The sequence below is a fragment of the Rissa tridactyla genome, chromosome Z (genome assembly GCF_028500815.1).
Source record: "Rissa tridactyla isolate bRisTri1 chromosome Z, bRisTri1.patW.cur.20221130, whole genome shotgun sequence".
NCBI lineage: Eukaryota > Metazoa > Chordata > Aves > Charadriiformes > Laridae > Rissa > Rissa tridactyla.
Window position 1 is genome coordinate 7,904,595 of NC_071497.1, and position 19,293 is coordinate 7,923,887.

Here is a 19,293-nt window from a genome sequence, read left to right on the forward strand (position 1 = left end):
TTGTATGTTATGACGGTTAGTTAGTTAACCTGCACAATAAGACTGGCTGAGTGGTTCTTGGAACCAAATAGATGTCATGGGCTTATCATACTTCTTTACATCCATTTTTCCATTCCTGGTTGGAGGCTGCTGAAAACTTCCATTTCTGAATGCAGAAAGGCCCTGCACAGTTTCCATCCCAGCAGGACAGTCGATTTAGGTTGTTTCACCTCACATAATCCATCTTTAATCATGACGCACACCGTTGTTTTTAAACTTAGAAGACAAAGAAAACTGGACATATACATGTCCAGCTTAAGTTGTCTCAAACAGTTTTGAGTGAAGACATAAATGAGGAGGAGGAAAAAGCATTTTACTTTATTCTTCTTACCTAAGTGAAAGCAATGCTCTGGTCGTCTGCCTGGGCTGCAGGTATGGGCCCTGTGATCAGGAGACATATGCCGAGGTGGCCAGCCCCAGGGACTCACAGTGTGGTTTCTAGGCAATAAGGATGTAAATAAAAATGTGTTAAGTGCAGCTATTTCCTGCACATGAGGAATCTCAAACGCCACATAATCCAGGTCAGAAATGCGCAGCATCTCTTTACCTGTGTTTGTCCCCAGAATGTCTCTTCTCTTCTTGGGCTGTTTTGCAGGCGGTCCTGGAGCCCACCCCTGGGTTACAAGGATGCTCAATAATTTGATAATATTCTTCTGTCAGTCTCTTTAGATACCAAGTATGTACCTCTATCAGGCTTCAAGATATTCCAGATAAGACACTACATATCTTGTTCCACATCAGATGCTGGGATTTCCCTGCATTTTGTGGCATTATGATATTTTTGCCAATGTAAGAGGGTCAGAGCCGGTGTAAAATCTTCAAAGTGTTCATCACATCACACATCTGGACCAGATCCTCATCTGGTGCCACTTAGCATTGTGCCTCTGAAACAAAAGTTCATTAGCTTTCTGCTATTAAAAGGCAGGAGGCTCCAGTACCAACGCTCCCTGCTGTGCCAGGAGCGCCCGGGGAAGGGGAGACGCTGGTGGCTGCAGTGGCAGGTCAGGAAGTTTTACCCGAAGCTTGGTACAAATACTTGCGCACGTGCAGAGAGCCGCATTTGGAAGGCAGTATTGGACTGATACTAGACTAAGAAAACAATGAGAAATTCTCTTTACTGCAGACAGTAACACAACAAAAAGGAGATTTTCTACTTTTTTTACTGTGTCTGTTTCATGATATAGCACAGACCAATGGATACAAGGTCTGGGTCCCACCTCCTGCTGTACACTGTCCGCTCTAGCTCACTGCTCTTACTCTGAACAGTGTCTCCCTCTGAAGTATGCCAACTCCAGACCATCCTGTACAACAGCACCACTCCTTCCTGTTTTTCCCCACCTCCAAAATAAGGAAATTCATAAGGATAGGAGGGATCATATTTCTTCAACGAAGTGTGTTCCAATCTCTGCTCAAAGGAAATGTTATACATTTTAACTAGTGTCTGGCTAACATAAGGAACAATGTCTTTTTAAGGATTTTTGTCAGACATGGGACAAGTGTAAGACTGTTCATTTCTGACTTTATAGAGTGATGTTTTCTAAACTGACAGGAAAAATTCGTTTGTGAAACCTCATGGTAAAATGTAACCTTTCAAGTAAGATAAGGGTAGTGAATGTGTCAGTGTCAGTCCTGCTTATGGCCACTGAATCCAATGATTCCGGATCTAAGTTACATTGAATTTTCCTTCTAAAATGATAAAGATTAAAATACACTTATATTTACAATGGATATGTGTGGTTGGTGGAATCTGTTTGCATGCCCCTGTGCTTCCTTTTTCATCTCATCTGCAGCTTTATGTAGTGCTGGCTTTAATGTTGTTTCACGTATTTCAGCAATGCAGAACAGATCAAGGGAAAAAAAAAATCAATCTTTGGACAAAACCAAAAATATATCAGCCCATTCCAACATTCTACATCTGTTATAAATAATAAGGTTAATCTCACAGTGGGAAGGATTTGCATCAATAGCCTGATGTCCTGAGATGGTGGCCCTAAGGATGTTAATTGGCAGCAAGACAAAAGCATTTATATCCAGGAATGCCCCCTAGCAGTGCAAAACAGCTGATTGCTCCAATATGAGCTCACTGTACAAACGATATAGCTTTGGCGAGGCGAAAGCTTGCTAATATATCAATATGAAAATAGTTGACCTCTACCTCAATGGACCTCTTTTCTTCTCCGAATGTGGCAGTGTTTTATTCATAGAATCATAGAACCATAGAATGGTTTGGGCTGGAAAGGACTTTAAAGATCATCCTGTTCCACCCCCCTGCCCTGGGCAGGGACGCCTCCCACTAGACCAGGTTGCTCCAAGCCCCATCCAACCTGGCCTTGAACCCCTCCAGGGATGGGGCAGACACAGCTTCTCTGGGCAACCTGGGCCAGCGGCTCACCACCCTCACAGGAAAGAACTTCTTCCTAATATCTAATCTAAATCTGCCCTCTTTCAGTTTAAAACCCTTGCCCAGTCCCTCCCCAGCTTTTCTGTAGCCTCCTTTATGTACTGGAAGGCCGCTCTGTGGTCTTCCCGCAGCCTTCTCTTCTCCAGGCTGAACAACCCCAGCTCTCTGAGACTGTCCTCATAGGACAGGCTCCAGCCCTTTGGGTACTTTTAGCTTTGAAAAAACAGTGAAAGTAGATTCAGTCTGTGTTTGTAACATACCTTACATGGCTTTGGTATGTTTTCTTCACTATTATTTAATTCAAAACCACACCGTTTCCCCCCACGCTAGTGAGACTGTGTGGTCTAGCAGCTAAAACTCAGGGCTGCGGTATTCCACAACTGCCAGCTTTAAGAACTGTTCAGTCATGTCATGATTATCATCCTGTTTGTAGCCTTAAGTACAAGGACTGGTCTAACGGCAGGAGGGTTGGGCTGGGCACGGTAGCTGCAAGAAATGTCAAGTACTGCAGAGAGCGGGACACTTTTTATGTTGGCCTTGTCACCAAAGCCATTTTGTCACTGAAATGGCCTTACTCTCCTGTACATAAAATATGCATCATGAGTTTTACACTTTTTGTCAAGTGTCCTCAGAGCCAAAAGCTTAACAAATTAAAAGGTTGCCTATGGCAGGTAGGTATTCTCGGCCCACGTTACATTTTCTTTATGTTGGTGTTTCACTGTTCTACACTAAATTGTCTTTATGTTAGTACTTTACTATTTTCCTTTCTTATGAATACTAGGCACTGTAATGATTCTCACTACATGAGGTTTGTGTGTTTCGGCTTCCTGGGCGTGTGAAAGCTGCAGCATTGGCCCTCGGTTATACTTTGTGTGTTATTCCTCCGTGAGATTCATGGGCCGGGTGACAAAGAAAGTGGAACGACGCTAAACTGCCAAAAGCAGATTTTTAGTCTATTAGAATTTTTTTTTATGCTTTCTGTCTTCAGGGAGTGGTGATAACTGAACACAGTAGTTTTGCAATACAGGTTATAAAATAGCTGCTTTGTATGTTCAACGGTACCAGAAATACGCAGATCTAGATAAAGTCATTAAGAAGGTTCCACATGAACCAAAAAAACCATCAGGTTTTATGATCTTGCTTAAATGTATGTTAGCCCTTATGTCCAAGATAGAGTTAGAAAAAGAACAGGCATGTCTCTCAAAAACACTTTTAGTTCAAAATAGATCGAACAAATCCAAAAGCTTCATGCAAATAAATTCTTCCGAATTGTCACAGCAACCATTTTCTAACCTAGTCATTTGCTCTTAAGCTGGATGTAAGCAGTGGGGAATTCATAGCCGAAACCGATATGAAACCAGCTCCGCGCTCTCAACAGCAGGAGAAATCAGATTTAGCCTAATACTGTGTGTCGTATTTGTTTCTTTTGTGTGTTGCTGATACATTCATACACAAAAAGCTATTTTAAATATCCTTTGCGTGACAACCTGTGGTACTCTCTACTATAAAACTCATTTTATAGGACGCACTGTCTGTGAGTCCCTAGAAGACAACAAAAAGTCTTGTAAAAGACAACGGGAGTTTGTCAAGGGTAAGTCATGACAGACCGATGTAATTCCTTCTGTGACAGGCTAACAGGTCTTTGCAAGCACAGCTGTGTTTGCAAGCGCTGTGAGAAATGGTACTTGAAAGACGCAGGCGAAGTAAAGAGTTCAAAATACAGCAGCAAAATAATATCTGGAAATGATGACCGGAAAGGAAAATGCTAAAGGAATTAGGAGTAATTAGCCTAAGGAGAGCAAGGAAAGACAACAATCTCCAAATTTTGATAAAGGTTGTAGAAAAACCAGGCAATAATCTGCCCCCAGGCCAGATGAGTCTAGTTTGTATGCCTGTATTTGTCAGAAATAAGCAACCCCACTGACAGCTTGGTTATGGGAAGCTGTGGGCTGGAGGGACACCATCTCTATCCGCGGTTTCATTTTTAGGGAGACTGGTACCTGCTGACAGCCATTGGGCCACCCATGGAGTCTGTGCTGAATGATCAGATACCCAACAGTCCAGACAGGCAGAGAAATGGAGATAGGCTCTCAAGGAAAATGAAGGACTTACCACTTTTTACAGAATTTTAGAAATCCAGCACGGAAAATTTTGCCATCAAGCATGTGAACCTGCCAGCATAAGACTGTACCCTACAGTATAGTATATAGCAAACCCTACTGTTACCTGTGTTTACACTGGCTACAAGAAAACCTACTTTTCTGTTTGGGCTAGAACTCAAGGAAGCCCATTTCTTTACTCTGGCTGTAAAAAAGACCTTTTTTTCCATATGGGTCAACAGAAATTGGTGTTATTTTGTTCTATGCATAAATACTCTTAAAACTGCTAATTGTGCATGGTGCTGGCTTAATAGGCACCCATAAATTGTTGCCTGGAGTTGAGCTTTCTAAGGTTATTTCCTCACCTTGTTGTCTTGGGTAGCTTATAGCTGTTTGCACTGACAATTTGTCTGCAGCAACTGAGTAATTGCAAAGCACTTACATTAAATTTTAGGGCTTATAAGACTCTTAACTACAAATAGCTTACAAAAGACACACAAATATGTCTTTTGCGTTCCCTAAAAACCACAGTAATTGAAGAAGAGTTGTACATTTGTGGAATTGAATGTAAGGCATTCATGGAGATACAGGTGTCCATATGGGGAGGATATGTTATACCTCCCATTCTTATGTTCCCATTTAGTAGAAATCCTAATTTCCATTACAACAATCATTTTCTGGACTGCGATTGCAGTGTCACAGGTGCACACAGCAAGCCGCACCCGGCCCTCCTCTCACTCACAGATTTATTCTCCACTGAACTGATGTATCTCAGGTTCTCCCTCTCTTCCTTGGAGGGAAGGAGGGCCTTCTCTTGGGGTAGGACCTATTCCGGAGAACTGCATGTTTGGGAGAGGAGCCACACTCTGAAATCTATAATTGTAAGTTAATATTCCCCATTCAGGCTCCACAAATGTCTCAGCTTCCTCCTTAGGGTAGGAAGACGAGCCACTAAGGTCAGGTTAAGGCTCTTCAGCTCACTCTTCCCACAACCTAATCAGATTTTAACCATCTGAGGCTGGAAGTTTTTCTCTTCCTCCATTTTCTAAGCTGAATTTGTTAATGTTTGGAAGTGGCTGTTTTGTCTACTGGTAAAACACAGGGTTAGAGTCAGGAGTTTAGATTCAGTCTGTAGTTTGGGAACAGTAAGAAGCCTCAGGACAGCTTTTGTCCATTCAAGAACAGATGGGATGGATTATCTTTTGACGGGTTATAAGATCCAAGACTGAAGAAGGCGCTTTGCAATTAACTAAAGTTCAGTGCTGCTAAATTGTAACAAAAGGAAGATGAATAGTAAGATCTAACTCTGAATTTTAGCTAGGTTTGATAGGGAAATGAAGAAGAAAAAAAAAACCAAAACATTAACAAAGATGCAAGATAATGCAAAGCTACATAAAACACATACCCAGTCAGTTTTGCTCTACAAAATCACCAATGGCCACCCCCATCTGCAGGGTGAAATTAATGTTAATCAGTTGCAGGCTTGTACTGCAGATGAACTCAAACAAAAATCAGCTTCTATGCAGTCTACCCGAATATAGCCCAAAGCTAATGTTACAGTTTTGTGCACATTTATGTTATTAAAACACTATGTCCCAAACTGTCAAACTCAAATAGATTTGTAATAAATTTACATACATATTTAACCCCTTTTAAAAAGTGAGTTGGGCAGCCTTAAGGAATCAAATCTGTTTGAGTAGTTTCCAATTCATTGTTTCTCAGTTTTTAGAAATATGTAAGTTTAGATCTTGATTAAAAAATACCCACCTCTGATGATTTTCACGCTTTTTTTGCATGTATATGCAAATCAAACACATGTTCTGGACAAGGAGTCAGTTGTCTGGGCAAGTGTAGATCTGAAAAAATAATAAGTATTGGATTTCTAATAAAGTAATAAAGGTTGGATTCTTCTGACATTTGCTACATTTTTATTATAGCTAGTGATATTTCTATCCATTAGCACAGAGGGGCAATGAATAATTTTTTTTAAAAAGGGAGGTGAGAAGGAGGAAGGAAAAACAGATCCAGAAAAATATGAAACATCTACAGCTTCTTGTTTATAAAGTTACAGTTAACAGCATATGTTGTGTTACATTACATTCACGCTTTACAGTTCAGAACAGCTAATAACCGAAAAGCCATTTAACAAAGGATTTACAAAAGGAAAGAACCTCAGCAGACTCTCTAATTAATTGCTGAAGGGGAGCAAAATGTTGTTTATTATTACCCTGCCAAGTTTACATTTGCATGCTTTATTTTCTTGGACCAAGTCACCAAGGTTTAGTAATAACAAGGATTTTGTTTAACAAAAATAACACTTTTTGGACGATAGATGCATGAGGAGGAGAAGGGAAAGAAAGGAGATGTTAAGATGTAGACACTGAAGTGGGTTTGAATGTTCAGAAAGAAGAATGGCTTCATTGCATGGTGACAGTCTTGCATGACCATAATGTAATTCATCTATCCTATGTTACATTGCATGGAGACAAGGAACTTGTTATAGGTGGGAAAACTCATCAGCAGGGAGAAAGTAAAAAGAAAGGTGGATGTTTATACCAGCATGAAGTTTTTGGCTCATCTCATGTGTTATCTTGTCTTCAGTCCCTCTGCATCCTACAGCACTTGGTTCTACAGAGAGGTTTGAGAATAAACATTCTGAGCTGAATCTTCCCTGATGCTGTTTTATTTCATCTTATTATGAGACTGGGCTAAAGCCAACTGTAAAATTTAGATCTGGGTTAAGTTTCTAAACCCTGCCAAAGATTAGGGTGGTCTGATCCAAACTTTTGTTTCAAGTCTCTCTCTTCTCTTTTATCAGAGGCACATGGGGAGGTGGTTCTTCAGCATTTTCTGAAGTATCTTTCATGCTTCAAGAAGTGATCTTTAACTACAGATATTTTTGATAAAACAAGCGGAAAATATACTGTGGAAAAATCTGTCAGATAAGGGCAATGACTTCAGTTAAATGTTGCTGTTGAAACAATTCTGGAGGTGTCCCCACGTTTTCCATCTCCACTTGGATGTCCTCTGTTATGAGAAGGTCTCTCTGCCGTGACTGTCTGCAATGGCTCACCACCGATGAGCAATACATATAGGGCTTCAGGCCAGCCTGTGGCTGGTCCTCAGGGGTGGAAAGAAGGATCTGGCATGCCCATGCTACTTGCACAGTGGCTTTCCAGCAATCATCCTTTGGTTAAGCCAGCAGTGCTTTTGGCAGCCATAAGGGTCATGAGGGAAGGTGATGGCTTCCTACTATGGCTGTCTTGCATTGCCGCATGATGTGTGCTACGTGGGTCACCATCTGCATTGGGGAAACCTGTCTGCTGTTCAAGGAACCGTGCTCCCCGATGCCCTCTGTGAGGAGCTCTCCCTCCTTGAGTGGTGACAAACTGCCAAAAAACAGCTGGAAAGTAGCAGAAAAGTCTCCCTAAAACCACGCACGACTTCACTGATTTTATTTCCCTATAGATTTCCTACTTTAAGACCTCAGGACACTGAAATTATGCTTCCTACCAGTCTAGCCTTGAAATGTTGTTATTAAGCCAGACTTGAAATACCTTCCCATTCCTAGGATAATGTGAAATAAAATAAAAATAAACAAACAAAAACCCAACTGTCTTGAACCTCCCAGGAAATCTTGGCAAGTGTCCATGCAAAGAATATAACACCCTTTTATGTCAATCAAAACATTTCATTTTAATGTCTATGTGTAAAAAGAAATAGTTCATATGCCTCTGTACTACAATTTCTTCTTTCTAAGTGACTGCCAGAAAATCCCCAAATCCCATCCCACAAAAAAATAGAACTAAGCTGGGTTTTAATTTACTTTTTTTCAATGAGAAATTGATCTTACAGCTGATAAACTGGAATTTTCTAATGAAAAACGTGCAGTTGCAAAATTTCTGCCAGCTCTGCTCATCTTTAGGCGCTCTGAGAGTGCACGAGGGTGAGAGCACAGTGGGGACAGCAAAGCTGCAGATGGGAGCAACGTGCGGACCTGGCACGGTTCCCTTGGGAAAGGGATGAGGTTACAGGGAGAGGAGCTGGCGAGGTAAGGCAGCAGCCCTACCCCCTTCCAAACCTAATGGCTGGTGTGCCAACAGAGCATTTTTCCCCAGAAATAAAGCAACAGTCTGACACACATCATGGCGTTAACCTTCATTTCTCCTTCTGGTGACTCTAAATGCTGTTTCTCTTTCTTCTGCACTTTTGGTGTCCCGTAACTCACCCTCTTTCTACCACTTCAGGTGTCGTATTCCCTTACTCTCCACGGCTGGGTCGTTACAACTTGAACTTCCACGAGGCTCAGCAAGCATGTCTGGACCAAGACTCTGTTATCGCCTCCTTTGACCAGCTCTACGATGCCTGGAGGTCGGGGCTGGACTGGTGTAACGCCGGCTGGCTCAGTGACGGCTCCGTGCAGTACCCCATCACCAAGCCCCGGGAGCCCTGCGGCGGGAAGAACACAGTGCCTGGCGTCAGGAATTACGGGTTCTGGGATAAAGATAAAAGCCGATACGACGTTTTCTGCTTTACTTCAAACTTCAATGGTAAGAGCCTTCTTCACCCCTACCTTGTAAACGACTGTTTCTGTGCTTGGGAAAGAAATTCCAATGGCAGCAAGCGATATTTGATTTGTCAAAGCTTATGTTAGGCTTGGAAAATGTTATTGTTGAATTTACAAGGACACATGCACAGAGTAAATTTGTCTTTGCCACATGTTCACGTAGATCCTTTTTACAACTCAGAATTTGTATTGGCAGGAGTTTCTAATACCTCTGCTTTCACCCCGTTAAAATTTATATGTACTCTTTTAATGTTGATATATGCCCAGTTTATTTCAGTTAAAGTGATGGGGAAACCTGCAATTCATTAATAGAGCTTTCCTGTTGAATTCAATTGTAATTACAATGTTTTACAACTTAAATGTATCATCAAAACAAAATTCTGATCATCACTACATCTATGCTGCTGTCAAAGCAGTTCCTGCTCATGTACCGGCTCTAATATGACTAATACTTCCTTATCAGCAAAGCTATTTCTAGCTTTTATGCCTAATAATTTAGACTCCTAATCTTCGTACACTGCAAAAACCCTGTTCACGTTTGCTCTGAGCTTGGTCTGCTCTAAACCTTATTTCAGCGACTGAAAGCTTTTTTGCTATTAGTAGATGCTACTTTAGGTATGGAATGACTTGATGTTAGCTTGCTATCATTTCACGTTTAATCTAGTGGCTGAAAAAGATTTAGATAGCGTGGCTGTGAATGAGGGGAACGCTGCAAGTGAACATGTGCGAAAGGAGTCTACAATCCCCTGCAGCATCACACTTGCGAATTATTCCTACACAGCTTTGTAGATGTTTGGCTTGCAGCCCACCCAGAACAAGGAGCATGGCCTTTTGTGTTTATGCACAGATTGCTTATCCACAATGAAGCATTTTTGTCCCACAGCACACCAAAAAATAAACATAAGGCTTGCTCTCAGAAGATATGCTCTGGTGCTAAGTCTGCTCCACCCTCTCAAAAAACCCCCCACAAATCCTCAAACCAACAATATTGAATTAGGCTGGATGCGGTCTGAAACAAACGTTTAGCTGAATTTTATCATGCAGCATCATTCTGTCAAACGCTGGCTCATTTTTTTTCTTGCTTCATTTATCCAAGGCAAAATCCTATATGATCTCATCTCATATATGCAGATTTAACCCTGCACTATAGAAATAGCACCAAGGAATAAAACATGCAAGGATAAAGAATTAAAATGTGATAGCTGCACTATTTATATTGCTTGTAGAGTAAATGTTTGTGACTACTGTTCGCTAATCAGCACCCTTTTCCACACTAGCAGCTAGACAGTATCTCTTACGGAAAGAGAAAAATCATTTCTGACCAAAAAAAAAAAAAGGTACTGACAGATAAATATCGTCTGTGCATTGATACAGCAAGAGAGTGAAAGAGGGAGAAAGAGGAACGAGGTAAGGTGAGGATATGGTGTACAGGTACCAAAAAAATCCAAGACAGGATACTAAAATAAGTCTTATCCTTGGGTGGTCTGTTAAACTGACCTGCAAGACAGAATACTACACAGCAATAGGATGATACCAAGAGCTGAGCACCATCTTTTCTAGTTCTCTGCAACTCGGTGCCATGTTGGGCTCCCAAGGTGTCAGCAGAAAATCCAGACTTCTGCGTTTCTCAGCGTCCATTTCCTTAACCAGAAGCTCACCAGGTTACGTTATCCTCACACGTCCCTGCGATGTTCTCCACTATTCATGTCCCAAGCTTACCTTAACATCCATAATAAACCCACTCGCTCTCCCAAAACGCCAACTTCCTATTTTCAGCTCAACACTTCAGATAGATAGCTTATGTGTGCTTAACAGCATATGTTAGCTTTCTCACTGTAAAGGGAAAAGCTTACAATAACTCATTTTGCCACCAGGTTACAATTGCCAAAGGTGGTAGCTACGGGCAAAGAGCTATTTCTGCAACACCCAATATTGATTCTCTCAGCTCAGGAACAGCCAAGGAAAATGAGAAGTGGTTAGGACACCGCGCGTTTCCAGCGGTGGCAGTGACTGCTGGAGTCTCCTGACTGCATGAAACAGAGAAGCCTTCAGCTTTGTGTCGGGGAGCTGGAAAAAAGCCAACAGCCCCACGATCAGGGGAATATAAGGCGAGCTTAAAAAAAAAAAATAAATAAAAAAATCTCAAAGCGTGTCAGTTGTGGGAGCTGCTATGAAGAAAGAGGGTGAGTGAGGTTTAGATTTCTGCTAAGTGGGTTCTTTTTAGGCAAAGGAATAGCCCAAATACATTATGATCTCACGGATCATAAAAAAAAAAAAAAAAAAAAATGGTTCCATTTTAAATAGTTCACCAGTCAAAGCTAAAAAGTCTTTGTCTAAAATACATGCAAAACTTGGAGAAGAAAGGTACAAACCAGCAAAATTACATTCAGCCATTAAGGTGAAAAATGAAAATATAGTCATTAATGCAGTGAGTTCGAATCCAGGTTCAGTGTTTTCACTCCTAAACAGTTGGATCCCATCTGTGATGAGCTGAATACACCAAAAAATACTGGTAAAAGAGCTTTTTCACCATTAGTGAAGAATTCTACCTGAATTCATGCACAGGGAAATTGTTTTAGCAAAGTTTGTCTGCAATGCAACATAAAATAATCTTATTACTTTATGAGATTACTCTCTGCAATGTCTTGTCTTAGACAAGTATAAGCGCAACAGTTGAACATTTTGTTCTCCCTGCATAACTACTTCATGCTCAATTCATTCTGCTGGTTCAAAGAACTGTTCTTGTTTTGTGTCAGTGCAGGCAAAGCCAAAAACCTGACAATGTTTCACAAATTTTGTAAACAGTAGTACCAGCAATTTACTGGTTTATAAGAATATCTAGTGTTGTGTTTCATCAAACAATGCAAAGAGTAACATTAGCATAGTGCTATCCATTAAATCCATCAAAATATTGTGAAATAACATAATGTTTTTGCCTCCATCGAGATAACTATTGAATGGCAACATGTTTCCCAACCTGCTTTTACATTACTCATGTTGATAAAGACTATTGAAAATAAGTATGCACAAGTGGGAAGTATCTAATTTAAATTGGAAATTCCATGTTGGAATTTCCTGATCTCTGAGGGCTCGGCTCATTTCTTCTCCACTTTTCCTTCACAGTAGAAGCCATTTTAGTCCATGTGCTCTTCAGAAAAGCTAAATGTTCCTGCCCCACGTGATGGGACAACCTGCCATGATCCAAAGGTTTTCAGGGGCTGCAGACCACCCCAATTTCTCTCCCATCCCTGACCAAAGGAATGGGGATGCTCCTCTTCCATACATTCCCTCTAGAAGGCCAATTTGTCCTTCTTCACACCAGTTCAGGGGAATAAGTGCACCTAAATCCTTTTGTTGCAGTCTTCCACAGAGCACCCAAAAGGCAGGGGACACAGAACATATGATGGTGTAGCTGAGTGGTTATTCTTTGCTTAATTTCAAAGGCTTTCTGGAGGAGAACCGAATGGTTTCTGAAGTGATATTCCTGAAGAAAAAAACATGGGAATGTTTAGCACTGAAAAGTGTTAAGTGAGATAAATAGAAACATATCTATCATCTCCTTTATAATTATGCATTTTCAAAGAAAAAAGTATAAGTAGAGCTTGTATCACACTTTCTGCTCATTAACATTGTCATATACTTTGCACACAGAACCACTGCATAATTGATTTGTTATCAGCTCTAGCAGAATCACATAAAAATCTCATGTTAATAAAGTTAAAAATACAAAGAAATAAGTCTTAGGGATCGTGTCAATAGCGTAGCTGTCAGCCATGTGTTCATTGCAGTAACACATGTGATAAGCTAATCACCTCCACCATTTAAATGGGAAAAAGGTATAGAAAGGCAATAAAGCATGCGGACTCATTTGACCATTTCAGAATATTTTATGGCTGGGAACATGTAGCCATTGTTCCAGAAAGAGAAACAAACCTCCTCAAAAGAAAATTTCGTAACCTTTCTTAGAATTGGTCGCTTCTGAGTCATCAGATCCACTGCTGATATTGGGGGTGGGGTGGGGGGTGCTGGAAGAGGATTTTTAAAAATTGTTCCCACGTCACAAATTTTTAACATGTTCTTCAATTTTGATGAGCAATGGCCTCTCTCAACCAGAGAGGTTGAGATACTATAAGATATACTGAACCAAGTCTGCTGAGCAGATGACAGGGTCTACATGTTGTGCAAGCGACAGATACACCCTGCTGGCTGCTGAGAGTGCCTTTTATGGATGTATGAAACCACAAATTAGAGCAGTTTGCGCTTTACACAGTAGAACAACTTCACTGATTTCTGTGGCCATCAGTTCTTCGGCATACACATCAATGGTGGTCTGCAAAGGCAGTCCTGCACCAGCAGTTCTTCCTATGTGCTGCCACCTACCAAGCAGAGCTTGCTGCTCAGCTGGTCCTGCACAGCATGGAAGACACCAGGCTGAGCAAGAGGCTGCCCCTGCAAAACGATTAGCTGTCAGGAGTAATCTTAGAGCTGACCCAAGTGCTTAGATACTTGATGGCTGGCTGCACGTGGAGGTATCCTTTCTAAGCACGCCACCAAGAACCCTCTTAGACATTAGGAAGAAGTTCTTTACAATGAGTTTGGTGAGACACTGGCCCAGGTTGCCCAGAGAAGTGGTGGAGGCCCCATCCCTGGAGACATTCAAGGCCAGGCTGGATGGGACTCTGAGCAACCTGATCTGGTTGAAGATGTCCCCTGCAGGGGAGTTGGACTAGATGGCCTTTAAAGGTCCCTTCCAACCCCACACATTGATTCTATGATTCTCTTTCAAAGGCACTGCATTAACACTTTCATGCAGAAAATGGGGTGGGGACTGCCTTCCCGTGCCTGTGAAGACAATGGCCCACTATCTAGTACACCCAGCTGCAATATAAAAAATTTACTCTCAGATCTCCCAATTTAGCGCTGAGCTTGGAAAAATCTCCAAGGAAGATGCACCCCTCAAACTCCCACAGTCACAAGGGTGGAGGATATTTAGGTCAAGTGCTCACGTTTTCCTCTTTAAGCTGTTCTGTTACATGCAGAAGGTTAAAATAGCTATTATAGATGGGGTTTGATTAGGTTTGCATAAACCCTCTGCCCCACGATTTGAATGTGAGAAGTCAAATCAAGCACACTCATCCTCTCTAGGAGTGACCCAACTACCAGATATTAATGAAAGACAGACAGTTAATGCCTCCCGCTCCTTCCACATCAATTAATAAATACTATGATTGAACAGTTAGTTAGGAACCCTTCTAACTTATTAGCAGGGGAAAACCAGAAAATCTGTACTGAATTTATTAACAGAATTTAATTTAATCAGACATTCTGGATACACATTGCACCCCTGTGGGGTTTACCATTAAAGTTCTCCTATTTAAGGAAGGGACGGAGTATAGGAGTTTTTATTATTGATGTCATATGTCAAAAGCCTGACCTTACTGCAAATCCCTAGGAAATTACATTCCATTGACATATGGTTTGAAGAGCAACTAATAAGCTAGGTGAAGTTTAATGCTATCAGTCTAAATCCCTGTTCCCCTAAGTCTAAAATCCTGTTTGCTTTGGGGAAACCTCTTAATAACATAGTAGGAACAGGTTTCCACTTAATAAACATTCTCTTTAGCAACACCTTGTAAATGCTCTCAACTTGCTGAAATGGAGTTAAGCAAGCATTTTACAAAGGGGTAGATTATCTACTCTCAACAGTTTTCTGTGGAAATACTGTAGATATTGTCTCTGACAGCAATTAATTTTTTTAAGGGTTTCTTACCCACCATAGCTACAATACAAATGCCTTCTTTTTTTTTTTAATGTTCTTTTCATGCTATAAAATTTCCAACCTTTACACAAAGTTAATTCAATTATCTTTATATTGTCATCAGACCTGGCATTTCTTCACTTGGAAAAAAGCTATGTGCTTTTTGCAGGGATCTGGAGCTGACGTAACTCTTCATCTTGCTCACCACTTTTTCTTCACCAAGAAAGTAATTTGAAACTGAGCAGAATTCTGTTTATATATTTGCCTATTTTTTATGAGTATATTATTCTGGAGTATATTCTTAACTAAGAAGTAAACGGTGTGCTCTGGAGTTAGAAGATCCCCACATGAATAAATTCCTTTTTTTTTTTCAGCTAACTTGCCTGTTACAGGACAGTCAGATTGAAGACCTGTGAATTTATTTGGAAATTATTATTCCTTCAAATAAACACTATTCCTCTGCGATCCATTTCTACCTCACAGTTGGTTAATTGTCAAATCAGTCATGATAAATAACCCTAAGTATAATGAATGAAAGGCTTACAATGAATTTATATTGCCTTGATAAATGAAATTACTGTTAGTATTATTGCTGCGTATGGATTAGTAGTGGGGACTTCCTTTTTGAGCTTTACGTGCTGGCATATGTTTTCATTACCTTGAGATGGGGCACAATTTTCTTAGCAAGCACTATCAGTTCAATGCCGTCTCATGGTGAGGATGTACCCTTTGATGCCTAAAGAGAAACAGAGCTGCAGAACTGCCGCGTGTGGTTTCGACACTGCTAATGAAGACTTACGACAGGCATGGTTTTGATCTGCCACAGGCTCAAGCTCTGCTTCTGAGAAGCTGTGCAATATCTCAGCTTTCTTACAGAAAATAAATAAATAAATAAATTGTGCTTGAACTTAATCAGAAACAAGGTCACCGCCTTGTCAGAGAGTCAAACTGCATGTGTTGCCTCCAGCCACCCTCACCCCAATGCTATCAAAGGCTGGATCTTGCTATGCCATGCTCTGAGAGCTAATCTTATAAGGGCTTTAAGCTAATGCTGGGACCGTAATGTAGAAATGCACTGTTTTGGGTGTTTAACTGATTCCCCTTCTCTGACAGCTGCATAAGATCTGCTTTGCCTGAAATCTATGGCGTTCCTCAGATATTTGACTGGATTGTCATTGGCACTTTATTGGTAAATGCATCTGGCACTATAAGGCCAGATGCAGAACAGGTGCCCTCTCCAAATCCCAGGGTGTCTTCCATCATCCCTCTCCCACCACCATTTTCTTCCCATTTTTCAGCCTCTTGGGATGAACATGTATTGCAACAGTTCAGTTACCTCTAAAAGCAAGTGAGGGTGGGGAAGCCATGCCAAGATAAGTTAGCAGAAATAAATATAGTGCTACTTGGTTTTGTTCAGAGAATCACAGAATCACAGTTTTGTTCAAACGGTTTTGTTCAAATAGTCTGTTTTCTTGATTCGTCTTTTTTTTTTTTTTTTTTTTTACTCCTGGTGTTTATCAACTCACAATACAGGTAACAGATATTTTCAACAGCACAATGTACAAATTGCACAGTCCCAAATCATCCACTCTTTGATATGTTTCAACAGGCTGCCCAGGGAAGTGGTGGAGTCACCATCCCTGGAGGTATTTAAAAGACAGGTAGATGTGGTGCTGAGGGACATGGGTTAGTGATGGGGGATGGCGTTTGTCAGAGTTACATTGATGGTTGGACTAGACGATCTGAAAGGTCCCTTCCAATCTAGGCGATTCTATGATTCTGCAGTGGAACATCCCCATTTCTCCTCAAACCACCTTTATGATACCACATCATCTTAATCATGTCACTAATGACCGTTTTTCCTTCTTCCTCTTACTAGGTCGTTTTTACTACCTAATTCACCCGACCAAGCTGACCTACGACGAAGCCGTTCAGGCGTGCTTGAAAGATGGAGCTCAGATCGCCAAAGTTGGCCAGATATTTGCCGCCTGGAAGCTGCTGGGGTATGACCGCTGCGACGCCGGCTGGCTGGCTGACGGCAGTGTCCGCTACCCAATCTCCCGGCCAAGGAAACGCTGCAGTCCTAACGAAGCAGCGGTTCGCTTTGTAGGCTTCCCCGATAAAAAGCACAAGCTGTACGGCGTCTACTGTTTCAGAGCATACAACTGAAATTACCTAGAGCACAAAAGTTTTAAATTCATTAAGAACATGTGAAAGATTTCTTTTCGATATGAACTCATGCAAGTTACCAAAACTGTGATAAACCTTTTTTACTTACTGTAAAGAGTCATTTTTCATAAACCCAACCCATTAATTTGTGGGGTTTTTTTTTTTTGTTTTAATATTTTTTGTAAAAGTATCATTCCATAGTTATTTTAAATTAATATAATTTAATGGAAGCTCTAGGTAAGGAAGTTTTAGAGCCAAATTCTTTAAGCTACGTCATCCCAACAAAATATACTTTTCATGAATGGGGCATGCAATAGAGCTTGATAATTGCTAGGGCACAATTATGGAATGTAAGGCTACTCAAAGCAGAAGCTTTTAAAAGCACAAATTTTACATATTTGTATCAGTTTGAAAAACACTGCAAATTGATTATATCAGGAATTTTGAAATAAGATAATCTTTTTGTTAAAGGGGATCAGTGAGGTTTTGCAAAAAAACCTCGCAACAACGTAGGTTAGAAAATAACTGTTTTCTCTGGTTTCACATGGGAACAACACAGAGTAAATTAACAGCAGCTAAAACAGTCCACAAAAATAGGACTAGTTTTACAATTTAAAATCTCGCCTTTCAGAAAAATAAGCTCATGGTCCCATGCATAGGAACAAGCACAATTAGTTCTCCTGAACATTTCAATTGTGGTTTTGTTGTGTATAAATCATTGATGGAGGGGTGAACAATTAACTAATGAGGAAATCCTGTTTTCTTCTTAACTCCAATTAAAGATGCCTGAGAAATGTTGTATTACCTTTGAGTAGCTTTACTGAGTTATTTTTAAACTCTTAAGGCCATTTGCTAAGCAGCATATAGCATCTACTCAGGGCAGTTGTATAAATTAACTGCTGGACAGAGAAATTGTAAACTTTAGCAGCTTGATTTTACATTAGCCTTTGAAATGTTATTGTCTTAACAAAAGAACATTACAATATTTAATATTTCTTACCTATTTACACATCACAAGAAATAAAAATTAGAAAAAATCCATTAAAATTATGAAGTCTTAGAACAAGATTATTAAATAAAATCTGAAACCAGCTATTAAGGTTTAGAAGAGAAAAAAACACTTATTTCCTTACATCTCATTTGTATCTAAAAAGTACATCTGTTTTTTAAACTATCAATGAAAAAATTAGTATAACTAGCCCTGAATTATTTAGTTAATCCTCCTTAGAGTTAACAGAAAAAAAAAAAAAAGTATTGAAATACTTCTTTTCACTAAATCTGCAGTGGTCTAGGTGGAAGATGTTTACCTATATCTGCCAGTGTCAGAGATAAACGCACTGTGCATGGTGCCTAGGATTTTCAGAGCTGCCTAAAGCACTAGGTCCTCCCTAAATACCAATTTGAGGGAATTTGGATTTCTGATGCAAACTTATTTTGGATGCAGCAATTCTTGGTGCTCATCGTCAGATACCTTAATGCAACCAGTTTTTCAGAGAGTGGGTGCTCAATGCTTTCTGAAAATTTACTCCACTTATGGTGTCTCAAGCTGGATATCCAAAAAACCGAGAGGCCGCTGATTAAATGTATCTTGGTCTTGAGTAATCTCTTAGGCAGTTTTGACATTATCTATCCAGTATTGGTTCTACCACTTAAAAATGGAGAACTCTTTTTCCTACTCTACGCTTGCTGACTATGAAGATTTCAGAGGACCAATATTTGTATTATGCAAAGTTTTATAGCTTCCCATTGTTTCCATATCTAAACGAGATATAGTGGTATTTATCCAAGTAGGACACGAGTGGTATGCTTTCATGAACGGTTTGGTGTAGTTATTTTCCCGTGGACATGAGTAAATAAATCTCTTTCTCGGAGTGGTTGTGGTCCTGTTTTAAAACTATGTGAGCAAACCAGGAACAATATATGGTAGGAAAATGTGGTGGAAAAATACCATAGTGTAAGAGGTATTTTATTGGAGATTGTTCCCATCAAGCTCAGAGGTAAATTTCCATCCTTCTGGGGATATTTGCATCAACTGTGGATATTTGCTTATAATATACAGATGAAGCAATCTCGGTGCCAAACACCCCACCCCCTCCTTTTTTTAATCCACTAAGAATTGGATTTTCTCGAAACTCTATCACTTAGCGATAAATAGAGACTTATTACAGGTAAAGCCCCTAAACCCATGTAATCTTTTCCAAACAGCCATTTTTTGAATCATCGTCCATTTCACACATTTTCTCAGGGCATTCAGGACCTT

The 19,293-nt window shown here is 40.3% G+C and overlaps 1 protein-coding gene across 1 annotated transcript in view; it reads left to right on the plus strand.

Moving 5' to 3' along the window:
* HAPLN1 (hyaluronan and proteoglycan link protein 1) overlaps positions 1-17,033 on the plus strand; it is a 64,166-nt gene extending 47,133 nt beyond the window's left edge. Inside the window, exons 4-5 of the mRNA XM_054186192.1 lie at positions 8,787-9,089; positions 16,744-17,033. Of these exons, the coding sequence (XP_054042167.1) occupies positions 8,787-9,089; positions 16,744-17,033 (593 nt within the window). The remainder of the gene's footprint in view (positions 1-8,786; positions 9,090-16,743) is intronic.
* Positions 17,034-19,293: the final 2,260 nt, after the last annotated feature.